Raw genomic sequence first — 24,760 nt, 5'->3', positions numbered from 1 at the left:
AAACAAATGCTCATTAATTAAATAAGCATTCAAAGGGTTTAATCTCTAGGTTAAGTTAAAAACTACACACGAATATTGAAAACATGCAACTTCTTTACAATTGTAACGTTGTTCGACAAACAGTAATCATGTAACAGTCTACAATTTGAAGAATTGCTATTTACAATGACGACATGCGACTAAAATCGGTGTGATTACCGCTAACTAGCAGGTAAAGTCGAACTTTAATTGCAAGGCACTATGTTTGTAAGTAGGTAGTACTAGTACGATATTATTTAATATTCGTGAGTAATCTTTTACCGTATAGTTTTGTTTAATAATATCCTCCTGGCCAATATTCGGCTATGGCGCCCATTTTCATAACAGCCAGCCAATGTACAGGACTTTTAAAGTGTCCAAGTGCACAATACACAGGTACACTCAATATTCCTTTAATCTCATAGCCCAGTGGGACTACTATACCGACGCAAGCAGTAAGAGATCAGACACAAGACCTGAGCAGACCCCAACCCAACTCCGGGCAATCTCTGAGAAATTATGAACAGCAAAACGCAGAAGGAAAAAGGAAATCAGGCTATTATCCTTTTTCATCAGTCAATGCAAAAAAACGCTATGCTTGTTCTTTTACGTTTTGTTAAACAGCCTTTCCCTGGTTTGTCTGTTAGTATCATTGTCTATAATTTTTATAGTAGTCGCGGAAACACTTGACAGCAATTTCCCTGGAATCTTCATAATCATACTAATCTACTACAATTTCTAAATCATCTAGAACCAGTTAACACCGCAACACTTTATCCACAAGCATATGATTACCATATTTCCCGCGATCATTTACTTACACTAGTTCAACAACTTAGTAGAGAACCCCGCATGCACACTTCGCAGCAGTCTGGCGAAGGTATTGAAGCTCAAAGCTCAGCTGCTACAGCTAGCTTCTTTATTGTGGACATACACAGATTTCTTTACTAGTTTCTGTCCCCTAATGAAGCATAAGCCAAGTTAGGGAGTTTAAGTTACATCCCAAGAAAGGTTAAACAATTTTTAGGCATGCAAGGTTCACAATCTTTTCTTTCAATAGTAGAGAAAGTTACTATTATTTCTAATAAGAACACACATAACTTCGAAAAAACATTTTTATGTTGCCTCAGAAGTAGGAGCCAACTTATACCACTCGACTTTCTTTGGTTAACATAGATTTATTAATTATAATTTAGATAAACCTTGCATGCTTAAACTCCCTACTAAGTTGTTGGTCTATAGTATCGTGCAAATAATTATGGTTCAAGTACTAACAAGGTAGTGCTAAGCGCTCGTTATATCTCGCTTAGTAATCAAATAAATGTCTTCGACTCGTATGTTGATAAATCATACAGGTGTTTATTTTCTCATCAAGTGTAAAGTGTTGCAAACATCGTTTTCTAGATGGTCAGGCATATTTTCTTTAAGAACGTATGTCGTTTTTCAACACACATTTCAACACTTTTAGGTGCTATCGTAACAGTAACGGTAACTTGAAAAAGATAGTTCTTGCGGAACACGCTAGGTATGATAAGATTACCATACTTTACTATCTAATTTAGATATTAGATATTAATGGGAATACGGCTTTCTGATCTTTTATTGTTTATGTCGACAACTAATAAAAAATGAATTTATAAAAATATAAGGCCATTCCACTAAAGTAAGAAAAAGAGTAATCTTAAAAAATAATCATTTAGCCAATGATTGGACATAATTATATTTTATTTTGAATATTTATTTGGAATAAAAACACTGAGGAATAATAGACTAGGTATGTTAACATCAGCTTATGTTATAAAATGTTGTTGCACGCTATATAATGACTGTATAAACGTTCTATTGCATGAAGATAACCTACACTACCGTAACGGAATCACTATAAAGAAAGCACTGAAAGGCTCCATTGTCATATCTCTCCTTCCACCCAAGACTAATGTTTTTCCGATATCCTTATAGTTTAAAGTGCATTTCGTTTCCGCATAAAGAAGTTTCATGTTTTATGTCTACTGTTCCGTTCGTAGTTTCAATAGTTCCTTGAAGAATGGTTTTAAGCTTATGTGTTCTTCAAACAGCTGCTGTGCTGATGTTTACTTAGAAATTGTATTGTTAATAGAAATTACCCGAGAGGTGATTAACTGATTACCTCTCCGCGTAGCACATTCGACTGTTAAAAATCTAGTACAGTCTAACGAAACATTTTGTATGAAAAACGTTTTGATGGTTGCAGATCAGCGCAGCTGGCGTGTTATTCATGTCATTACTTGGCAGGAAATCGCGCAGCAGATCATAAGCATTGATAATCATTCTTAAAACATTTAGGAGAAAAGGCATTATGATCGATACGTGTATTATAAAGACAGTTCTTCATCAAACAGTACCGATATAAGTTTACAAACCACGCATAGAATTATTATCTTTACGTCGTATCTGATATCTCATACATACAAATTCAAGTATTTACGACTCCATTACTCAAAGGCATTCAAGCAGATATCAATCTTCGTTCGTTCAAAACTTAATACGCCTTCGCGTTTAGAATGTGTAAGTTCAGTGACAAACGACGGTACGAATTGCAGTTTATCAAGAAAACCATTTACTATCCCTCTGGACACACGTACTAGATATATCACAGTCGGACTCACGGTATGGCCAACGTAAAATGCGACGATGCAATGAAGTGATACACGGACACTGGTTTAAAACGAACGATTTGTAAAGGACTGTGCTGTTTTTTTGCTTGTACATTGTGTTTTTATTGTCTTTAAAAGCATTATAGAATCTCATTTTGAGCTTGTCTTATACAAAATACAAATTACGATTCTAGTAACGATTGAATACGATACAAATGCGATGTTATTATATCGTATTTTATGGTTTTATTCCGATTAGCAATTACGATTCTACTTTTATTAAAACAAAAATGTTACAGTTTATTTCAATATGTAATGAGAAATTCTACCTTTTTAGTTTATGATTTTCGAGTGTAAAATTAACCCTATGATTGGCGTTATTTAAATAATACCCACAATGCTTGCATTAGAAAACTAGCCAGGTAAAAGATTGAACTGATTAGTTTTGCTAATCATATCGCTTCGAATGTATCGAAGTCATCGTATTTCTTTTTAAATTCTCTCCTCGTTTTAGCTACGAAGTTCCACTCCGGTTGTGACTAACATTATTACGAGTATAAAAGGGCCGGTGTCGTGTCTTCGCAACATAATTTCGCACTTGCTCTAATACTTTCGGTTTTAATTTGATCTTAGACTTGTTTACAACTGTCGCAATCATACGCGTTGAGAGAATTTTATTGCGAATCCCGTAAGCGTCAAGTAAATTGCTCTTCATGTAAAATTACGATCGACTAGTGACATGAATGATTCATTTTATATTTATGTGACTACGCTACTTTTGAGATTGTAGTTTTTTTTATCGCTCGAATCCATATCCATCAAATATGGATGAAAAATAGGTATTTAATTAGTAAGTACTACAAAATAATATTTGGGAAATCTAGTTCTAAAATGAAGATAGTGAGGTAAATCGTGAGTAGCCTGTTTTAATAATTTTATTTTTTCGGCTCTCTCTAAACTATCCAACTGTCAGTCACTTTTTACGGCAGACGGCTGAATTGATTTAACCAAACGTACCAAAATCAATTCAGCAAATGAAAATAGAGACTATTCTGAGAAATAATTATTTAGTACTCCTTTAAAACTGTAATAAGACGAACCGTAGCGCGATTTTGTACAGTTGGTATTGTCGAGTATCGAAACTTTGATTAGAATTTTAGAATGTACTGCCAAAATAGTTACTACGACGCCCGTTAGGAGGCTGATCATAATTTTATACACAATTCCTCGATTACAAGCTGGTTGTCGGTAGTAGATAGTAAAACGAAATTGAGCTACAGGGCAATGACCATAAGATTAAATCGCCGAGAACAGAATATAATCTTCGCGTAGATGACAAGGTGTCGGGAAAATTATTCAAGCTACGGCAATTCCTGTCTTCGTATGATATTCGATATTGCGATTATAAGTTTGCAATACGATAAGTAGTGACGTAGAGATTATTCTTACCAGCTTTTATAAAATATCAAATAATAACAAATATTTTATAAAAAAATATATTTAAGCAGCTAACTTGCGCAGATCCTCCCGAATTTTAATTGCATTTTTCTTCCGTTTCCATTGAAAAACCTTTCTGTTGTCATATAGACCGTTCTTCAGTTTTGCGCTTAGCAACACATTTAGCGATTAGTTTTTTTGAGTTTACCATATTCCCGTTATTTTTCCTTGATAAGTTCTAACTATTGTTGTTATTAACTAGGTAAATCCAATTTGAATTATTGATGTAACATGTCTATTAACAATATATTTAGGTATAGCTTATTTCTTGGTATTTCCTATATAATAAATAGGCCACGGAATTTCCTGAAAACTTATCGATCTAGTAAGTTTAACAAAAGGTACTCTAAGATTCATTATTTTACTCGAGATGCGAGTTCTCATTACAGTCTCGGTAGCTCGATTCTCTACTACTATCGACTACCGACAACCGACCTGTCATCGATAAATTTTGTATGAAAATCTGATCAGCGCCTCTTACGGGCGTCATAGGAAATATTTTGGTAGTACATTCTAAATGTCAAAATTTCGATACTCGACAGTACCGACTGTACGGAATCGAATCGGAACCGAATCGCGCTACAGATCAGCGTCCTCTAGCGTATTGCACAAGGACCAATTTTTTCAAGGCATTTCAAATGTCGAACGCTCGTTACTCGTACTGAGTTTCAAAAATGGTACTATGGTTTACAGGTTACCAAAGGGACTACGATGCATTCAAGCTTCATTTCACTTTTAAAACAATCATATATCAATACCTATAAAACTTTTCCGTTACTGACCGATGGACAACGCACAGCATAAACTACTGAGCATAGAAAGTTGAAATTGGTATGAAGATTGGTCAGAAAGTGAAGAGAAGCAGCAAGAGATTTTTTTGAAACTCCACCCCAAAGAAGGCGGAATTCCACGCAGACAAAGCCGCGTGCGGAAAATAGGTTATAAATGGCCAGTAACCACGCAAATGACAGCAGGGTATATACAACATACAATTAAAAAAGTTCTCTAGGGTTATAAGTTATTCATTCATCATAATATTACATCGTCACCAACGGCGCCAGTTCATGCAATTATAAAAATTATTTCTAGCTCATTACATTATTGCCTTCATACTTTACGTTTTCTTAGTAGGGCTGTTCAGTTAGAAGGATAATAAATATGTAAGAAATTGTATGGTTTTCACATTGTATATATTTGGGACATTATTATGATAAGATAGACTTGTGGTGTTGCAATGCAAAAGTTGCATGTATGGGTAAAAGGAGTATGGAAAAATATTATTTTATATATGCCAATGACCACTTAGATTTTGCTACTTTTGTTTTCATGTTTTGTTTAAAGGTGCCTTCAAATTTTTATTCATAAATAAATTATAATACGGCTAGTTTTATCAGTTTGCGTGAATGAGAGAAAGTGCGGTCGCATCAAAAACAAACAGTTTCTTTTTAACCATCTAGAATACTGATTGGCATATAATATACACTAAAGCATATAAATAGCTTACCAAAGCAATTGAGTAAGTGTCACTCGATTATGTCGCAATTATGTAAACTTCATTTAAAATTATCTTATAAAATGTTGAATTATACAGCCAATTATGTCAACCAACGGGAAATATTACAAACTGGCAACCCTGTTCATACAAACTGTCAATCAATGACGTAATTACGCTGGAGTTGCCACTTAAAAGCCTATATTACCATTTATAGCAGTAACTCCTTGTCGGAACTCCTTATACCTCTAAAAAGCGTAAAGTGCTTGTTATAAAATGCTGTTATATTTAATAATGTACTTCCAAGTCGGAGAATTAAATAGCTCACTCGTGATAGGTGTCACAGGGACGTACTTGGTAATTAATAAAATACGTGAAGCTATGAGATGTGGCATCAAGTAATTTTGTTGTGTGCGAGATGAAAACTCACGGAGAAAATTAATTTGTATCTTGTTTTTGGTAAGGTTGAGTGCGAGTTCATCAAAGTGTTTACGGTTTCTGTTTTTCTATTGTTGTGTATTTATTAAGGCTATTTACTTCGCAGTAAGGTCAACCAGACCATATTTGAACAAGTCATTCTTCAAAAAAATTCAGTGCTAGATAAACGATATCCATTATTATATATTTATTCTCGTACATTAACATATTAATTCAAAAGCACTCGTTTAGTCACAAAACGGAGATAAAATATTTACCTTAATTTCCTAAAGCATTAGGTTATTTTGAAACATGATACTTGATTACAATATTCCCGATACATGTATTCCTTCGCCTTCATTAAAACATTAGAGTATCAACACAATAGAACGCGTCGGCGTTACGATCACAATTAAGACAATTATTTCGTTACATCACATTAAGATCGCGTTACATTATAATAGCTGTGTGAATCACTATTATAACCTTTATGTAAATCCTTTGAGTAATTTACTCACGTATATATCTCATTGACGATGAGCTTTGTTGTGAGACTTGGTTTAGTTATTTGATGTTCCTATTAGTATCTATTTTATGGCTGATTTGGATCAGATCTTCAGAGTTAAAAAAATGGTTACGTTTTTCTTCTTGGCTTATAGTTGTTACTGTAAAAGCCCGAACTGTGGTAAATCCTGAGATTTTCCGGTAAAACCTAAGATTTACCAACTCTCAATGGTAAAAGTCCGAACGTTCTTTTATTTCGAACTTTTACCACCATTTAATTGGCAAATCTTAGGATTTACATAATGACACAGTAAAAGTTGATGAAGTCATATTATAATGTGTTTGAGCCATAATATAATCATATTGCTAGGGATATAATTATAGGCCGTAACATAATTATAATGAGAGTTTGAAGATGTCGCCGGAGCCCCGCTTCGCGGGGCTCCTCCTTCTGGGTGGTTTAAAAAAAAATAACCACGAAGGCTGAGGTGGCCTTCTAACCTAACCTGTCCATGTCGGTTTGCCGAAAACTCCTTCCTTTATAACTATTAAATTATTTTATATTAGCTACATTTACCTGCCCTTGAGGTATATCCTAAGATTTACCAAGTGAATAGGGGTAAAAGTTCGAAATAAAAGAATCGTTCGGACTTTTACCATTGAGAGTTGGTAAATTTTGGGTTTTACCGGAAAATCTTAGGATTTACCACAGTCCGGGCTTTTACAGTAACATAGTTACGGTTTAGTTAACACTGGGCACTATTTTTGGATCTATGTAGCTTTCAGCATGTTGTGTCATATACCGCTTGTAATTTTAGTACCTTTTTGTTCAATAATTTCTCGTCTTACACGATCACACGTAATTTTATTCCAAGCGCGAATCCTTATATGAAAATTAATTAATTTCAACTTGACGAAATCACCTTAATCAAGCGCCATATTCTTAATGTTTTGTTAAATTCAACATTACCTTCTACATTAAATCATGAATATTTATGAAACGTGAACATAAAACACAACTTTTAGTGAAAGCTACTGTTCACAAAAGTCATCCATATTTGGATACTTTACACGTGTTTTATACAGTCCCAAATGCGGGCCTGTCGTCCTATATCTGTACTGTCCACTCTAAATTCAATCTTATGTTTATAGGTTTAAAGTATATTATAGTAAGTAGTCAATAATTATTGAGTGCCTGATTATGAAAAACACCTGATTTCCATTCGATTAAATTTGTCGCGTCGCTGACAGAGGCTGTCATTACATGGACCTGATTGCATCCAAGATAGCTCGGTTAATAATAAAAGGAGAGAGAGTGTTATTCATCTGGCGTTTAATTTATGCCTGAAACTCGCTGTGAATACTAATGTTAGTATTTTGAAGCGTCATGTCCTGGAGCTGTATTCTGACGTTCGGAACGCTACAATTCTTACTGAGAGAAAGAGATAGCCTTATAGTTTGAATTACTGTTCATAGTGCTGTCTTCTTTTTGTAATTAGCCTAACCTTTCTTCCAACCTTCCCTAACTCTCTCGTTATCAGACATTGAAGGTTCTCACTGCTGGTAATGACTGTCAAAGATCTTTGAAAATGACAACCGTCTGCTGGCTTCTTCTAGCAATGTATTTATAACTTTAACATAGAATACGATAGTCAGCAATGCTATGAATAATTTCCGAGAAAATTGACTGAGTGCAGATATTACTCCTGTAATGAGACGGTGATGGTCAAGTGGATGGTCACCACATTCTTAAGATGGCAAAATTAGGAGGCGTGACCAGGAACAACTTGGTTGATTAAGTACTACATGTAGATGTAACACTCCATTAAACTTGAAGAAAGTTTTCTTTTTTATAGACTATGGAATTATAGACGCGAGGGATTTAAACGCAGATGGCTGAATCACCTGGATGCATTTGAGAAGGGCTTGTCGGAACTTGCAGCCGATAGGATAATTTAAATGGAGAGGGGGGAAGGACTTATATTATTAGAAAATTGTTTGTTGATTTTTTTGCAATTACAGACGTTACGCAAACGTTTTGTTTTAACAAAAGAGAGTTTTTTTATCATTTAATAAGAAACTAGAGTCGATTTTTCCATGAAAAATCTAACAGTGCCTCTAGCGAACGGCAACAAAACTAATTAAGTGCGTTCTACGAATAATCTTCAGAACATTTTTTTTCAATGAATCTTATTAATTAAAATCTTTGTTGTACTACTACTTTGCTATATACCTACAATGATAAAATAAAACCTGACTCCGTATTTAAATACTGTGAAGCTCACAAAAGCTTATTAGCGCTTTAAACCTCCTGCACTCACACACGTTCATAAAGCTCGATGCACACATATTTGGGGTGGCGTTAGAATAAAACTGCGATAAGTCGCCATTGAATAGTTACCCAAAATCGTGGAAGGCCGACTTCTGCGTGTAATATTATCGAAACAATCCCCGTCGCAGTACAGTTTGTGTACTCGCTGATAATTGCCAACGCCATCATCGTTTTTACTTCGATCCAAAGGAACAAGCCGAAGAATGTCGAACTAATGCAGTGATACCTTCTTCTTTACTAAATTGCCGACCCTGGTTATCATGTATTTCAGTTGACAAATATTTGAAAGTCACTGTGTTGTACATTGTTTCCTATCTAAGATTATAGTGTGACACGCGACGTCAAAGCATCAATGTATTAAATATTGACTATCAATTTCTCGTAAACTAGTTGTCAACCACAATATGTGTGCAGCAACCCTTACTGAGCTCATTCCGTATAACGTTCTAAGTCATAGAATAATAACGTAATCCTTTAGAACCTCCTTTGCTAAGGCTGTTGCTAAACAGTCGAGATAGTAAATTGTGTTTTGTAACTTCGCTGAAGCTAATGAAGCGAATGCACCGTGTGTTCTAGCTTTAGATTGTAATTCAAATTGAGGGATATTAATGATCTGTTATGCGTTTTGAGGATATAATCATAGTATGTAGTCTGTTTAATTCTGAATAGAAAATTATGATGGCTTTTCAATTCGGCTCATACATGCGATTGCGTACTACTATTAGATCCAATACCTTCTAAAATGACATCAAGACTTATTTTCTTAAAATAATTTGATCAGTATCGAGAAATGTTAAAATGTCAGATATTCATTTCGAAGGCAAAACGATAGTACCGAGTGTAGAAAATGCGGTACAGCTGTAATTGGAAGTCTGGCAACGTAAAAGAAGAATCGCGTTGGATATTTTTGATGCACCTCAATTTACACCCATGAGTATATAAAAGGCGTGATAATATAAAATATGTGGTATAGTTTTATATTATGGAGTGCACGTTGGTATTTCTGGCTAAAGTCTTAGAAATATAACTTTATTCTTCTCAAACAAGTGCATTATGACATGAATGAACCATCACCTGCTCAAGAGTTTGAGACATAAAAGAAAATATCGTGAGAAAAGCTTTTAGGTGCAGGTGCATCAAAAACTTCCCCAAATAGATTCTAAAGGAATTTGAATGTTGATGGACACTTGACTAAGCAACGTGTCATAATGAAAAATATTTTTCCTTCATACAGAAAATATTAACTTCCATAAATAACATTGCAAGAGGCGTGTTCGCCAATAATGAATTCATTACGGGATTATGCAACTAGCACAGTTTTTCCATCGTATTGTAACTTACACGGTTTCCCGTCACCCATAAAATAACGACACGAAAAAGCAAAAAAACCGCGCCACATTCATGCAATTGAGTTGTTTCCTACGCGCAAGTCCATAAAGCACTAGTTAGAATAAACTGAAAGGCCTTCTAAAAATAAAAATCCATTCATTCATTCGTGTCGCACAAAGTCGTTGGTTTCTAGTACTCTGGCGAATGCTGACAGCGGAAAACTATTCTGGGTCGCGAATAAAAGTGACCTAGTTACAAATGATCTGGCCGCGCCGCCACTCGGAACCAGAATAAAACACGGTATTAGGTATATACGATAGTGACACGAAATTGGCAACGCGTAAAGTCACCGTCGTAAATGAGAACTGTAAGTTGTGCGTGGATGTACTTCGCACGTGTACGATGTTTTATTGGCCGCTTTTATGGTACAGTCTTCAGGAAGTATCGTCGCGAACAGCTCATGCTTTAGTGCGTTAGTGAGCTTCAAAGTTCTGCTCGTAAAGTGTATTACTTAATTTGGAGAAAAAATTAAGTATCTTATGAAAAAGCACCCAGTTATCACACATATTTTAGACGCAATTACTTTGGTAATATTTGTGTTACTAAGTTATCTCATATCCACAGCTTAATCCGATGAAAAATAAGGATATAACTACACTGTATCTGATCTGCACTGATCTCATCTAAAAGAAATTACACATCTGAATTTCTGCGTCACAGCTTAACAAAAATATAAGCAAAGATTATTTTTGTTATTCATATTGGTAGTATTTTATAGCCAATGTCTTTATCAAATTTGATTATACTTCAGTAAGTTTAACGACCGTAACGGTAGCAAAACAGCAAACTTCAACTGAAATTCTTCACTTGACGTGCCATGCAAATACACTCAAAATACTAACCTAGAGATAGAATCTTTTTTGTGTGAAATAGTTACAAATGTAGCCGGCGAGGCTTTATGAATGAAACATCAGAGGTGTACCTGCAAGCGTGGTGTGACCTAGCTTCACGATGCTTTCAACTTTGTGTTAGTTTTGAAGGTTTTATCCAGTTATAGACGCAGTAGACGGTTGATTGACGTTTGTAACTTGGGAATTACGATTGTGGTGTTGTTATTGCTAAAAATACGAAAATTTAAAGAAATATATAATAGTCTGGATGGTTAGCAGCAAAATGGCTTAAGATCGAGATCGATAGAAGAATTTGGGGATGACCTTTACCAAACACTGCGAAAGTATAGGGTAGGAATAAATAAATAGATGTTGGGTGTCGAGTTTTAGTTAATATGATTAGAAGAAATAGGAGCAGTAGATATTAATAAAGAAAGCATAAACAAACTGTTCTGATAATTGAGACCAGATTGTGCATTTAATTATCTAACAATAACATGTTTTTCTAAAGTTTATTTCTAAACGTGGGTGATGCGAAACTATCTAGAATAAGTTTATCTACAATATTTAGGTCAATTTACTCTCAATTGTTTACCTGTTCTCAACAAAATATCAAAACATTTTCACTCAGTTAACGACTACCAACTTTCTGAAAAACAACAGCCCCAAATTATTCCCCTAACTTTGGTATTTAAACTCTTTGATTGTTGAACCAATAAATTTCACCGTTTGTAAATATTTATACCGAGTTGTGATCTTAATAAAAATTCAGGTGAGCGCTGATTTAATCCTCGTTACGGATGCTCTAGTTTGTTTTTGGAAGCCTTAATGATCTTTTTTGTGCCTGAATTTAAAGTTAATTTGAATGAAAATAAAATTCTCAATTCTGAAGCTTCGTTTTCAGATTTATTTTTAAAAGAATTCGTGTCAGGATTTTCGATTCTTTTGCTTTCGCTCGGCAGATTGAACGTTGAGTTTTTACTTTATGATCAGTCTTCAAGTTTTAATAGGATGACACGAGATCAATCAAATATGGATACTGCAACACGCATTAATATAAAACGTTTCTTAACTTCTGAATAAAACATGCGTATGCGTACAATTTGCATGTCATAGATCATAAAATTATTGCAACCAATAGAGTAACAATGTTGGTCATAAAATACAGACAATTCCCACGACTCAATACGACATATATTCCATTCAACAGTAAGTAATCCTTTGTTTCCCCGAAGATGAAATGCGATCACAATTATAAACAAACCGTTTGAATGGTGCACGTTTCCAAAACACCGCGATAATAAACGCCCGTACGATTGTATTAATTATGAAGGCACGCGAAACGAAATGAACACCGTATGTGTCGTCATCTATACAAATACTTAAACACAGCTTAATTAATACCTGCGCCACCAGCGAAGCCTTCATCAAACCTCATACGAATATCTAATTTAATTTAACATGAAAGCAATTTCATGTACAAGTAAAATATATACATGGATACATACACTTGTATGAAGATAAGCATGTGTGTGATTGACTGACAAGAGGATGCCACAGAGTAAAAAGTATCAATGAATTTAAAGTTGAAATTTGCAGTAGGTAAATTGTTTGGCTTGTAGAAATGTAGACTGTGGAAAGAAATATGATAATATCACACAGCTAAGTAAATTGAACGGTAACGACTTAACGAAGACTTGACGAAGATAAGATATTTGACGGTGTTAGTAATTTTGACATTCGTAACACGTCTTAATTGAAAGGGGGAGTAATTAGAAACGCCAGTGATTTTGCTATTACCCTATTCATGTAATTATGTATTCTGTACCGATATTGTAACGATACTTTGTGTTTGATTTGAATTGATCATGATCTTAGATTATTTGGTTGTTTTATTGGAAGGCAGCTTGTACAAAATGGCTATAGTTTTTACAAATTAACTAAATCACACTTTAAAAGTGGCAATTATTTGAGTTCTTGTTGGACTCAAACGTTTCATAACTTTACATTCCTTTATTTGTGAGACTAAGTAATAACGGATTCCAAAAACATTTAGATTTTTGGGATACTTTAGACAAACGTATGTTTTTAATTGACATAATATAAAAACATTTTTATGGTTCTACCAGTTTAAAAGTAAAATTGTTTGCTATTTTTACGGAAAATAATATTTTCAACACTTACCTTTGAAATGTATTCATAAATCATTGAATACTTCAAAGAGCAAAATCAATATTTTTCTGCTTTGCTACCGTCGATAAATAGTTATTTTGCATAGTTTTACTGACACAAATACATTTTAAGAACTGTAAAATTCTTACATTAGACCTATTTTTTTTTCAGTTAAAAGTAAGGACCACAGTCTGTATGCGTATTGCAGTTGACAACTAGTGAACGTTAAATTGATGGCCACTATTCAGTGTATTGCTGCTTTAACGTAACATGTTAACCACTTTATTCTAAGGAAGAGAACAATGGACAATATAGTGGCTTTCAAATAGTTGTCAACTGCGAAATCTTCCTATATTATAGTACATTTAGATACAGGATCGCACAAAAGTTTATCTTCCTCTTGTTTGATAAGTCTAGTTTACAAGGCTTAGACACTCCTAACTCTAAACTAAAAAGTGTTTACTACTATAGTCTTAGTCAAGTAAGAGTAATTATCCTTACATTATTTTGCTTCAAGTAGAGCAAGGTAAAGCTCGCTGTCGACACACTTTGTACAAGTTGTTCTTTTTCTTCTAGTCTACACTATCCCGTACTCACCAAGTACTTTGTAACTACTACAAAATATACATGCTGTATACGAACTTGTGCGTGATTAATATGAGATAAAAGTAAAAAGTTTCTGGTTTTATGAAAAGTTACGATTGTGTAACGCGATTCTTTTCAGTTAGTACTAACGAGCATCGAGAGTTCTCGACATTTGAAATGTATTGTATAAATAGTTCCTACGGAGTCCGTTAAGAACGTTGATTCGATCTTCGTAAAATTCTCGATAGCTACCCGGTTATTGATAGTCGATAGTGGTAGAGAATTGCACTAAAAGTGACTAGGTGTTGTTTATTTTTGATCATTGCCTATTAAATACATTTTGATATACCACAAGCCACCTTTAAATCTTCCGAACGCAGATAGTTATCAATATTCTAGGAATTGGAACAGTTGTCAGGATTTGTGGGTGGCCCTTATCAACAATCACAAGTGTCCAGAACAGCTGAGACTAACATCGTAAGATATTTGTCCAACACAAGGATTATCAGAATCTTTTATAATGTTGTAATGACTAGACGAAGCATGCAACGGAATAAATAAACTTTACAAGCGACATAATCCAACGATAGTATTCAACGTTACATAATCTAAATCGTACATCAATGTAAATCAGTCTACAACCGTAGCGGTATACTTCATATCGAAATTAACATACCTACCCAAATATTATTATTATTCCCAATTCGAACCGAGTCATTACGGCAAAGGACCATCAAAATAACAAAGTTTACGTTACCAAGTTAATTTCCTTCTATTTTTGTTTGAAGAGCCGATTCGTTTGAACGCCATTTTAAAATAAACAATTAGATTACATTCGAGTTACGTTGATGAACGGTAATTTTGATGAATGATTTTATGCCTACTGATATTTTATTCTGTTATTTATTTTGCGGAGGTGGTAGTTGAAATTAACTTATTTGAAGTTTTAGTTTTAATGTCGAGTGACAATACACTACAATCGTCACTCTACTCGCTTCGGATAGCGTGGGCAGTTTTCACGCAGAACAAAACATCAATTGTGTGATCCTCGAATTGTACCTACTCGTTGGTCAAGGCTGGATTAATATTTTTAGAATTCTAATATTATTAAGTTTATTTTTAGACCAGAAAATAAATATATTACCAAATCAATAAATTACGCACGGATCCGATCGTGGAAATGACGAATAACGAAACGAAAACATCTATATCTAGACACACTCAAATTTCACGACACAAATTCTGCCGTCCTAATGAAAAACAACGTAATCGTCATTTTTGCAAAAATCGAGTTATTGGTAAATTCGGATTCAACAAAACAAGATCAGAATTATTCTTAAACGTACCAAATATTATATTTTACGAAACATTCAAAATGATAAACCGTACGATGCTACATCGCTACATCGTTTGACACAAAGCCTAATCCTCAACACCAAACATGGCACACTAAGTACAGCAAAAACAAAACTTCCTACCGCTTATTTATCTCCCCTATCCTTTATAAGTACTGTCCACGGCTGTTTACAAAGTAAGGAGACATTCTAGTACTTAGAGTTGAAATAAACACATTTGTCTTGGAGCAAAGCCCGAAACCCTTTGCGTGACACACCAGGGCATGTGGCCACGTCAGCTTGTACCGTGACGTGTATTTATAGCTGTTATATAATACCGAGTAATATAATGTACAGGCGGAATGAATTATATGTGTTCTTTATTAATTTGATGAGGTATTTTGATAACGTGTAATGAAAAAGAATTGGGTTTTCTAGTTAAGGAGTGATGAAATTATAGAATAAGCCAATCATTAAAAAAAATATGTCATGTTTCAAAATATAATTTTCACATTGGGCATAATTATCATTTGATACGAGCAATGGAATTTTTGGTCCAAAAACTTTTGTTATCTTAGCAATTGAAATTAACTAACATTTCTTACACAAAAATATTATGTATAATCACAAAAGTCACTGTAAAATAATATTACTTATTCAAACAAATTACCTTCGAAGTGAAACGGTAAAATTGAGTATATTTAACTTTGAAACAACATGAAGAATGAAATGACGCCGACTGTACGAGAGCAATCGCTTTGGAACCGCAAACTATTCCAATTTCACAAGTTTTCATCCCCCATTTTTCATTCCTTTAGGGATTAGGAGCTTTACTAAGTGTCAACTGTCGTAGTAAAAGGTTAACAGTTTGAATGGAAACTTTAGACAGAGTACTTGGACTGATGTAGATTCATCATCAATATATTCAAGTTTGAAAAGAAATATCCCGTATATTCCTGTCCATTTGGAATTGACTGCGCTGATATTTAAGGCAGGTTGTTAGAGCAGATACTAATAAATTCCTACAGTATCATTTTGCAGATTATTCATCTTTAGTAATGTGACTCGAGTTAAATCCAATCACCAATCTAAAGTGAGATATGGAAGTGTATTTTATGATTTTGTATAAAATTATTTATGAAAATATATTTTGTTTCAGGTACATCATTTTGGTTTCATTTGCCTTCAATCACGCTGAGTTTATAGATGGTAAGTAACTACACATTTTTTATACATATACACACAAACAAAATCACGAATTGTTTCTATAGAGGCAAGTAGAAACCAAAGAAAGACCAGTCAAGGCCAAGTCTTTTACTGAATAGAAAAAAGAGAAACGTAAATATTACAATGACATACTCTAAACATAGACCTTAAGTGGAGGTGTTAAATAGTTATTCCTAAGAGAAATGAGCTTAGACCAATGTTGTGTGTTTCTTTAAACGAAATAATGTATGCCCGACTATGTCGATTCACCGATAAGGGCCGGCAAGGGAATTAAACTAAAACGTAAAAAATACTTAATTCTAACTAAGAAGCCATATTTTATAGCAATTGGCAACGCGGCTACCGTGACCGTCACCATTACAGCTCGATCTAGATAAGTAGAAACAGTAGTTCGGTAATATAGGCGCGTCTTTGTGCTGCGTTTAGTTCTATCTACTTATAAGCCAGTCTAGTTTAGTGTTCGTTTTTGTTAAAAATTACGTTACAGTATGTGCTCAGATTAATTATTCTGTGTAGTTCATAGAAGCCTGCGAGTCACAGATACTCTAAAGACAAAATTTTGTATAGGTACCGTCGCCAATCGCGAACCTTACATACAAGGCTCTCTACCAAATTGTCGGACTAAAAGAATTCACTTTTTGTTGTGTAGACTTTTACAAATATACAAAGCGGACACAAAATGCAGCTAAATCTGAAACAACTATTTGTAGATCGCTCAAATATTTGTTCCACATGTGAATCGAACCCACGACACCAACATTTACGCAAAAACTACCAAATAGATTTTGTTAGACACTCATGCACTCACTCAACACTTGGATAAAGTCACGGGCAAGTGCTTATTCAAGTATACAACAACTTTATTCTTCCCTACGTCTGAACGAGGCACGAGTGGTGGATGGGGTGTTACTAATTCTGCTATTTGTTTGCCTTCACTTTGACAAATAGGTATAGATAAGAAATTCGTGTTAACTAAGATGTTTATACTTTAAAATAAACAAACTTCCATTATGTATAGAACATTTGCATTTATATTTGAATTTAAAAGCTTAAAAGGACATTTTTGGTTTACTTAACCTACCGTAGACCAGTTCAATTTTATCGCGCTAGAAGAGAATATACATATTTTTTATTGACAACAGATGACGTAGCAAGTTGCTTATTTCCCGGGTGAACTATTAGTGGGTTCATCGGCTTATGTCACGGCTATTCTTTAGATGGATGACCACTTTGAGTAGTGAATCTTTTGTGCTTAAGAAAAGGACCGGGCTGGGCTGTATAACTAAGAAAACCCCGTTTCCAATTTCTCCACACCATTTTATAGGGGGGGACAAATAATTTAAGTATTGTTATCTCTTTATTTCTTTACTTCGTCAAGTATTAGGATTCTAGGTTTGCTGTGAGAAAAAAGTGCTTATATTCTAACACTAACTTTTTGTTATTGTTTCAGACACAGTAAATGTCAACTTACTACCATTGTTAGAAGAAGACGAAGGCAGTAGTGTAACGGGCATGGACGGCTTCACAGCATACGCTTTAAATACTAAAAACGAAATAGAAAAAGATCTAACTCTAGATGAAGAAACAATACTATCTAGTCAATATTTAGTAACCGGTGCGTTCAAAACGACCGATCAAAAAAAGCGCTGGTGTCTCTTCTCACTGACATCGTATGATGATGAACTAGATGATGATATTACCATCCTCAGTCTTTGCTTCCAAGTAATAGCTATAAACACTACAAGAATAATCTGGAAAATCAATGAAGCAGAAGTCCAATTTGAATTATCCGAGTATTATGAAAATAAGTGGGTGAAAATTGCAGTGGACGTTAAAGACAATGCAGCATTTTTAAGAATTAATTGCTCACAAATAGGAAGGCCGCAGAAATTTATAACAACTCCGCCAAAAAGTGTTGAATTGAAGCAGGATATGAAAATAAATTTAGCAAGGGCTGACGCTAAATTTGATGTAAGTATTTCAAAAAGTTAATTTTTGTTTATTTCTATTTTAATATTTGCATGCTGATATTGCAGTGGCAAGACCGTTTCCGTACTTTATCAGTTTTTACCTGAATATGATTTATTTTTCCTTACCTTACAAACATTTACTCGGTATTTCTGTTCTCCGATATACACAATTCATGTGCCTTTTAACGGTACATTTTAAATGGTCACGAGCCCCATAGAAAAGTGAGTGAGCAAGGCTTTAGTTTTATGACTTGAGTAAACCAAACAAGACCAATAAATATACTGCTGTATGTTTTTTTCCTTCTTGCATATTTTTATTGTGTATTTAAAACACAATTCTTGATTTTTTTTATACAAAATAATATCCAGAGAGACACAAAAATACACAACACAAGCAACCAGAACTCAATCCTAAGAAACATAAAAATCTACTACGCATTTAGATTTCAAAACTTCAAAGCCGTTGTCATATGAAAACTAATATTATAACCTCGAAGGCGCATTAGGCAGTAAAACCAACCGCATCTAACCAACTTGACAGCAATAAAGGGGAAGTAGTTCTAACATTTGACATTTTTGAACTGAAACCATCGCCGCAGAGAAACATTCTCGAGGAAATTATACGTGGTTAATTTTGAGTATTTACGTGTCTCTGAAGTTTTAGCGGAACAAAGCGCTAAGTAAGCGGAGCGGATATTTAAAAAATCCTTGCGCCAGTATACGAATTGAATTTGATTGAAATATTTGCCTCGTCCTCCGTATATCCTAATGTGTTTAAACTATCGCGCCCTATAAATGCACAACCGTTTTGAGATTAAAGATGCACTTGCCTTGGTTCTTTATTTAAGTTTATTCCCACACTGCGATATGAAGTATGAAGAAGGTTTGCGTAGCGCTTTGATATTTTTAACTCTTGCGCGCGTCTACGTCGACTTACAAAGTCTAGCAAGTATACATTAAATAAAAATATACCCGGTATAAAAATCATTACTGAAATTTATAATAAAAATTACATAGCATATTTACAAAACATAAACTAGCTGTAGTTAAGTTTTGCGCATTGGGTTGTTTTTCCGCTCTCCATTTTAACAAAACACAAGCCTTAACCCGTGAATGTTACGTAGGTAAATTTAACGTAAACCGCATGTCTACCTCGGTTCCGTTTTATTATCACGCATAATTTTCTTGTACTGCTATGCAGGATATTTTTGGAAGGTCTTTAGGACCCCTACAGTGAATGTTGTAGAGGGATACCTTGTGTGAAATGTGGACGAATGCATGGTTGACTATGAGTGGCTTTTTAGAACAAACGGGACAAGAGTCTGAGTGGAAGCAAGGTGAGGTCACTGCGGGAAACTGACTTCATAAGTACTAGATATTTTTGTTAGAGCTTTGAATTTGTAGTGCTTAGTAGACCTAAGGTTGGTTAGAAATACAAGGTGTTCCAACTTTTTTAGAAATTGTTTGTATAAGATAGTTGTAAATATTGCTAATTCAAACACACCCTAAGACAACCAAGTAGCGCGATTCTCTGTAGTCGGTACTATCGGTTATTTAGAGTTTAACACTTAAAATATACTGCAAAAGTAGTGCCCACCGCGTCTTCTAGAGGCGCCAATAAGACTATCATACAAAATCTCTCAACAGCTATCCGATTAGCGATAATCGATAGTAGCACTAAATTATGATAATTATTATTTACAAAGGTCATACAAAAGTTCATTAGTTAAGATACTGTTTTTTATTACTATAAGAAGATTATACTGGTAAGTATTATAAATATATAGCTTCATTTGCAATGCGGAGTAACAGTAACTGTAATAATTACAGTACATAAATAACAATTATCGCTAGTCGGGAAAGTTGGAACTGAAGATAATTATGATATATGAATATAGAGATTTGTGGAATAAGATCAACTTATAGCATGTGATGTCAACAAAGTCTTTGGTGTGGAATAATTACAGATCATAATATTACCACATTTTTAAATACCTATATTAATGTTTCGCCTTGATTACAATAGATTTAGAAAACGAATAAATATGACGTGAAAGTAAACATTTTGATTTCGATTTTATAATTAGGTTAATAGCCAATTTATAATTTTCCATTTATAATTTGAGTGAGGGGAACTTCAACTCCCACCGCTATTCTCAAAGATTGATAATAAAAAAATACCCATATTGTTCCATTATCTCACCCAAACTCATTGGTCGCAATCCTTGGCCGTTAGGAATGGGTTGGTAGGAGCTAAATATCCAGATAGGTGTAAGATATTCGAGGTACAGAAATCAAAATAAAATCTCATTATTATATACCAAAACGGCGCTACAAAGATATTAAAACAACAAATACAAAATCGCGCGAACAGTTCTAACAACTAACTTTGAAATCGCAAACAACCCTTTTTATCTTTTTATGATGGACATTAGTAGGAAAATTTCGCACTTTATCGCCTTTGTCCCGCCATTTGAACGGTTATAAAATAATTTAAACTTCGCGATAAAAGTAATGTGTTTATTTTTAACTACGCTTTGTTAGCACGTTAGCAAACTCTCGATTTCGTAAAAAAATACTTCTTTATAATTAAATTAAGGTATGTATTAGTAAAACACAAAACTACATTCACCCGTTCTATTACCATCGAATATGATAAATACAATCGTTTATAAAAAATATACTTGACATATTATTATTTATTTTCATCCATGGTTCACACTATCTCACTGACACGGTTTAACTTTGTAATTTGACCCATTTTGTCAAAAAAATCGTACAAAAAGTTTTTACTAAAAAAATATACGTTTCATTGTAAAAGCTGAAAGTATGTTTCCTAACAGGAATAGACTGAATCGGTTTGTGTTATTACAATGGCCACATAACTTTCCAAACCACGATACATTAGTGTACTGCAGTCAAATTATTACTAAAACACTCTGTACATTTCTCCTAATCCGACTTTCATTTGTAAACCTTACATGGCCAGAATCTAGATATTAAATCAAGCGTTATTTCTTAATTAAGCTGCTCATCCCCCGTAACACATGTTCCTGAATTATTTGTTATACAAATTGTACGATTTAGTCCAATTTACGAGTTTATACTCCAAATGTAATTGGTCCTTAAATTGTAAGCATGTGTGGATGAAAGATTTTTGAAAGATGATGTTTTGGAATAATGTAAAATACTGGTACTCAGCTGCATTCAGTAAGACTGGAAGCCGACTCCAACATAGTTGGAAGAAAGGCTAGGCTGAGGATGATGATATTTTGGAACCACGTGTAGTTGTATTTGATTTCACGTTTAGTGCAATAGTTAAGGCAATCACCGTTCTGCGTGTCATTGGATAATTCAGGCCAATTAGATATGTGATAAGCAAGTTTTATTAATGTCAAAAAAAATATGTGGCTTTGAGTACATAAGGAATGTAATTGTTCAGGCTTAGAGCTTACCGTATTTTATGAAAAAACTAGCTGACCCGCGCAACTTTGCTTGCGTAACATTAGTCAATGGGCGAAATTTTTCCCCGTTTTTGTATCATTTTTTACTGGTACTCTGCTCCTTTTAGTCGTAGCGTGATGATATATAGCCTATAGCCTTCCTCGATAAATGGGCTATCTAACACTGAAAGAATTTTTCAAATCGGACCAGTAGTTTCTGAGATTAGCGCGTTCAAACAAACAAACAAACAAACAAACAAACTCTTCAGCTTTATAATATTAGTATAGATATCTAAATTAAGTATTAAATACAAAAAAAAAACATCTGCGATTGCAAATCTAGAAATAACATACAAATTCAGAAATAGATTTTTTCTCGGTTTCAGTTTTTTCATTGACCTTGATATGCAATTCAAGTGAAAAAGTTTCTCAAAATTCAAAGAATAGTGCATTAGTTTCAAAATGTTCAGAGGGATTTTCTGCTATTAGATGTTTAAATCAAATTTTAAAATGTTACGAGTTTAATTTTACGCAGTCATAAAGTATTTGGAGTTATAAAAGCTGCAGTATTTTAATGTTTTTATGGACCAAAAGCTATAAAAACTGTCAATAGAAGAGTTAGCACAAATACTGTTTTTATTTTCGGAAAAATATGCTTCGTATATAAACCCGAAGCTAATCTAGTGTATAATAAATCTTTATAAATACCAACCTTTGTTCCTAAAACGTTCCTTCCTTTTAAAAGTTAAATAAGTTACATGTTTCGTTGTAAACGAACTTGTATTTTTTTTTAAGAAAAACATAACCTTTGGACTTTCGCGTTGCGTGTTCATTATGTTCGCGTTAATTCTTGTATTAATAGAATACGAGAATTAACGCGAGAAATCAAAATATGAGAGACGATCGCTGATTCAGCGAACCTTCGGCCACGGCCAGTGTAACCTGCGCCGTAGCGTGAGGCATTTCCATACTATAATATTGTAAAAAAAAAACATTTTGACGAATTTAGTTATAAGAAAATTTTACACTAATATTTTGCCACAAGAGCTCATAGCTGTACTAACATATTTCTAGTAAAAAGTGTAATGTTAGAACTCTTCTATTAAAACGCCCCGCTCTTCACTCCTTCCATATTAGCGGCTTTAAAGGCTTCCGAGTTTCAGTGGGGCTGACACGACGAGATAAATATGTCATTTCAAATAACGCCGTAAACGGGCAATTTTAAAAATTCATTTTGCACATACTATTCATTTTAGAAAACTTTTGTGTACGTTTAATGTAAGAAAACTTTCTGAACAGAAATACATTTTTATGATTTGATATTAGATTTATAGAAGAATTTTACAAAGTGAAAGTGGGTTGAGTAATAATTTTCGGACATTTTGATAGTACTCAGAAATAATTGTTTTAATTTAAAATGTTTGCATGTAGATGTCTTTGTTTAAGAAGGTTTTAAAACTTTAAAATAGTTTAAAATTCTACCACATGATATATTCTTAATCAAAAGTTAAAACAACGAATGCAGTAGTATTTTTAAGTACAAACATCCCTTAAAGACATAAATAATGATTTTGTATCGTATAAAATAGAGATTTTTATTTTACTAAACGTCAAATATACCAGAATACATCAATACTTCAAACATTCCTTTGACATCAAGGATTAATACTAAGTCACTGTTTATTCACAACAAATTCGGATAGACCAAGTCACCCTCAAGTGAACTACAACACAATTAAATACATAAACCGTATAAGACAGTTTCAATTTTATAGCGCGGGTTGTCTCAAAGAAAATCCAATTTTCCTTTCCCTAAGATCCGCCTTTTATTTGTGGCTTGTGCTCAATGGGACAATATTACACACAATCTGGGCCGCGGCGATTCACTGGATCAGTTACCCATATCACTCAACACCAAGACGGATTTTTATCTTTCTTTCTTTATTTTATAAAGCGTCTGTTTGTTTTTAAAATTTACTTGGTTGAATAGAATTTGGTTTGGTTGAGTCTTGAAATAGTTTTTGTATCGTATTCTTTGATACATTTTACAGAATGTCTATTCTCTGCTACTAGGTTGGCAGAAGAGTGATTCTCTACTACTATCGACTAACGAGTCTATCGACAATTGGCTAGTTATCGACGAAATCTGTATAAAAAAACCTGATAAGCACCTCTAGCGGGCGTCGTAAAAATCATTTTTGCAGTACATTTTAAATACAGACTGTAAAAAATGGAGCTACTGGTCGCTGTTTTGATAAATGCGAAAAATAAGTATAAAATTTTTGTATTTGCGAAAAATAGTTGTTCACATTTTTTATATTCATAAAAAATCGCGTCACACGACATGTTACGCATTTTCCATTAAATTAATTTAAACAAAAAACCATTATGGGACTTCAATGCTTTTCAAGCGTAGCACTTACAAAAATACACGAAACGAACAAAAACACCCAACATTTTAACATCTTCAATCAAAATACATCATTATTTGTCAATTTCACGGCAATATAACGCGAAGTAACATAACAAGCTAGTTACCGTAGCCATTTATTTTCTTTGCCCCTACACTGTCAGATGCATTCACAAACGGGACTCAATAAGCGTAAAAGTTAACATGCTCATTCTATGTTCGTTATTGATAATAATGTATTGTGCCTTTTCTTTGTATTTCTTTTACTACTGTAATGGTTTGTATTGTGCTTTTTTCAGTTTGATGTAGAGTCATTCGGGTCAAGTGTGCGCACTTTCACCTTTGGGACCACATTGTGAATTAGAACAGTGTAATCAGTAAAATAAAAGTAACATATCAAAATAAACATTTATTAGACTACAATTTGGAAGACAAACTAAATCTGTAAGTATATTAGTTTTCATTCAAACAGACAAAAACAACTGAAAGTCGGAATGCGAACACTTG

General features: G+C 33.8%; 1 protein-coding gene across 3 annotated transcripts in view; it reads left to right on the top strand.

Annotated features, from left to right (window-relative positions):
* LOC142978431 (uncharacterized) overlaps positions 1–24,760 on the top strand; it is an 88,512-nt gene that overhangs the window by 35,022 nt on the left and 28,730 nt on the right. For all 3 annotated transcript variants that reach the window (XM_076122887.1, XM_076122886.1, XM_076122885.1), the window contains exons 2-3: positions 16,363–16,412; positions 17,881–18,401. In XM_076122887.1, the coding sequence (XP_075979002.1) occupies positions 16,363–16,412; positions 17,881–18,401 (571 nt within the window). The remainder of the gene's footprint in view (positions 1–16,362; positions 16,413–17,880; positions 18,402–24,760) is intronic.

Source organism: Anticarsia gemmatalis, chromosome 14, assembly GCF_050436995.1.
Source record: "Anticarsia gemmatalis isolate Benzon Research Colony breed Stoneville strain chromosome 14, ilAntGemm2 primary, whole genome shotgun sequence".
NCBI classification, from domain to species: Eukaryota; Metazoa; Arthropoda; class Insecta; order Lepidoptera; family Erebidae; genus Anticarsia; species Anticarsia gemmatalis.
This window is presented reverse-complemented; position numbering and strand designations above follow the sequence as displayed.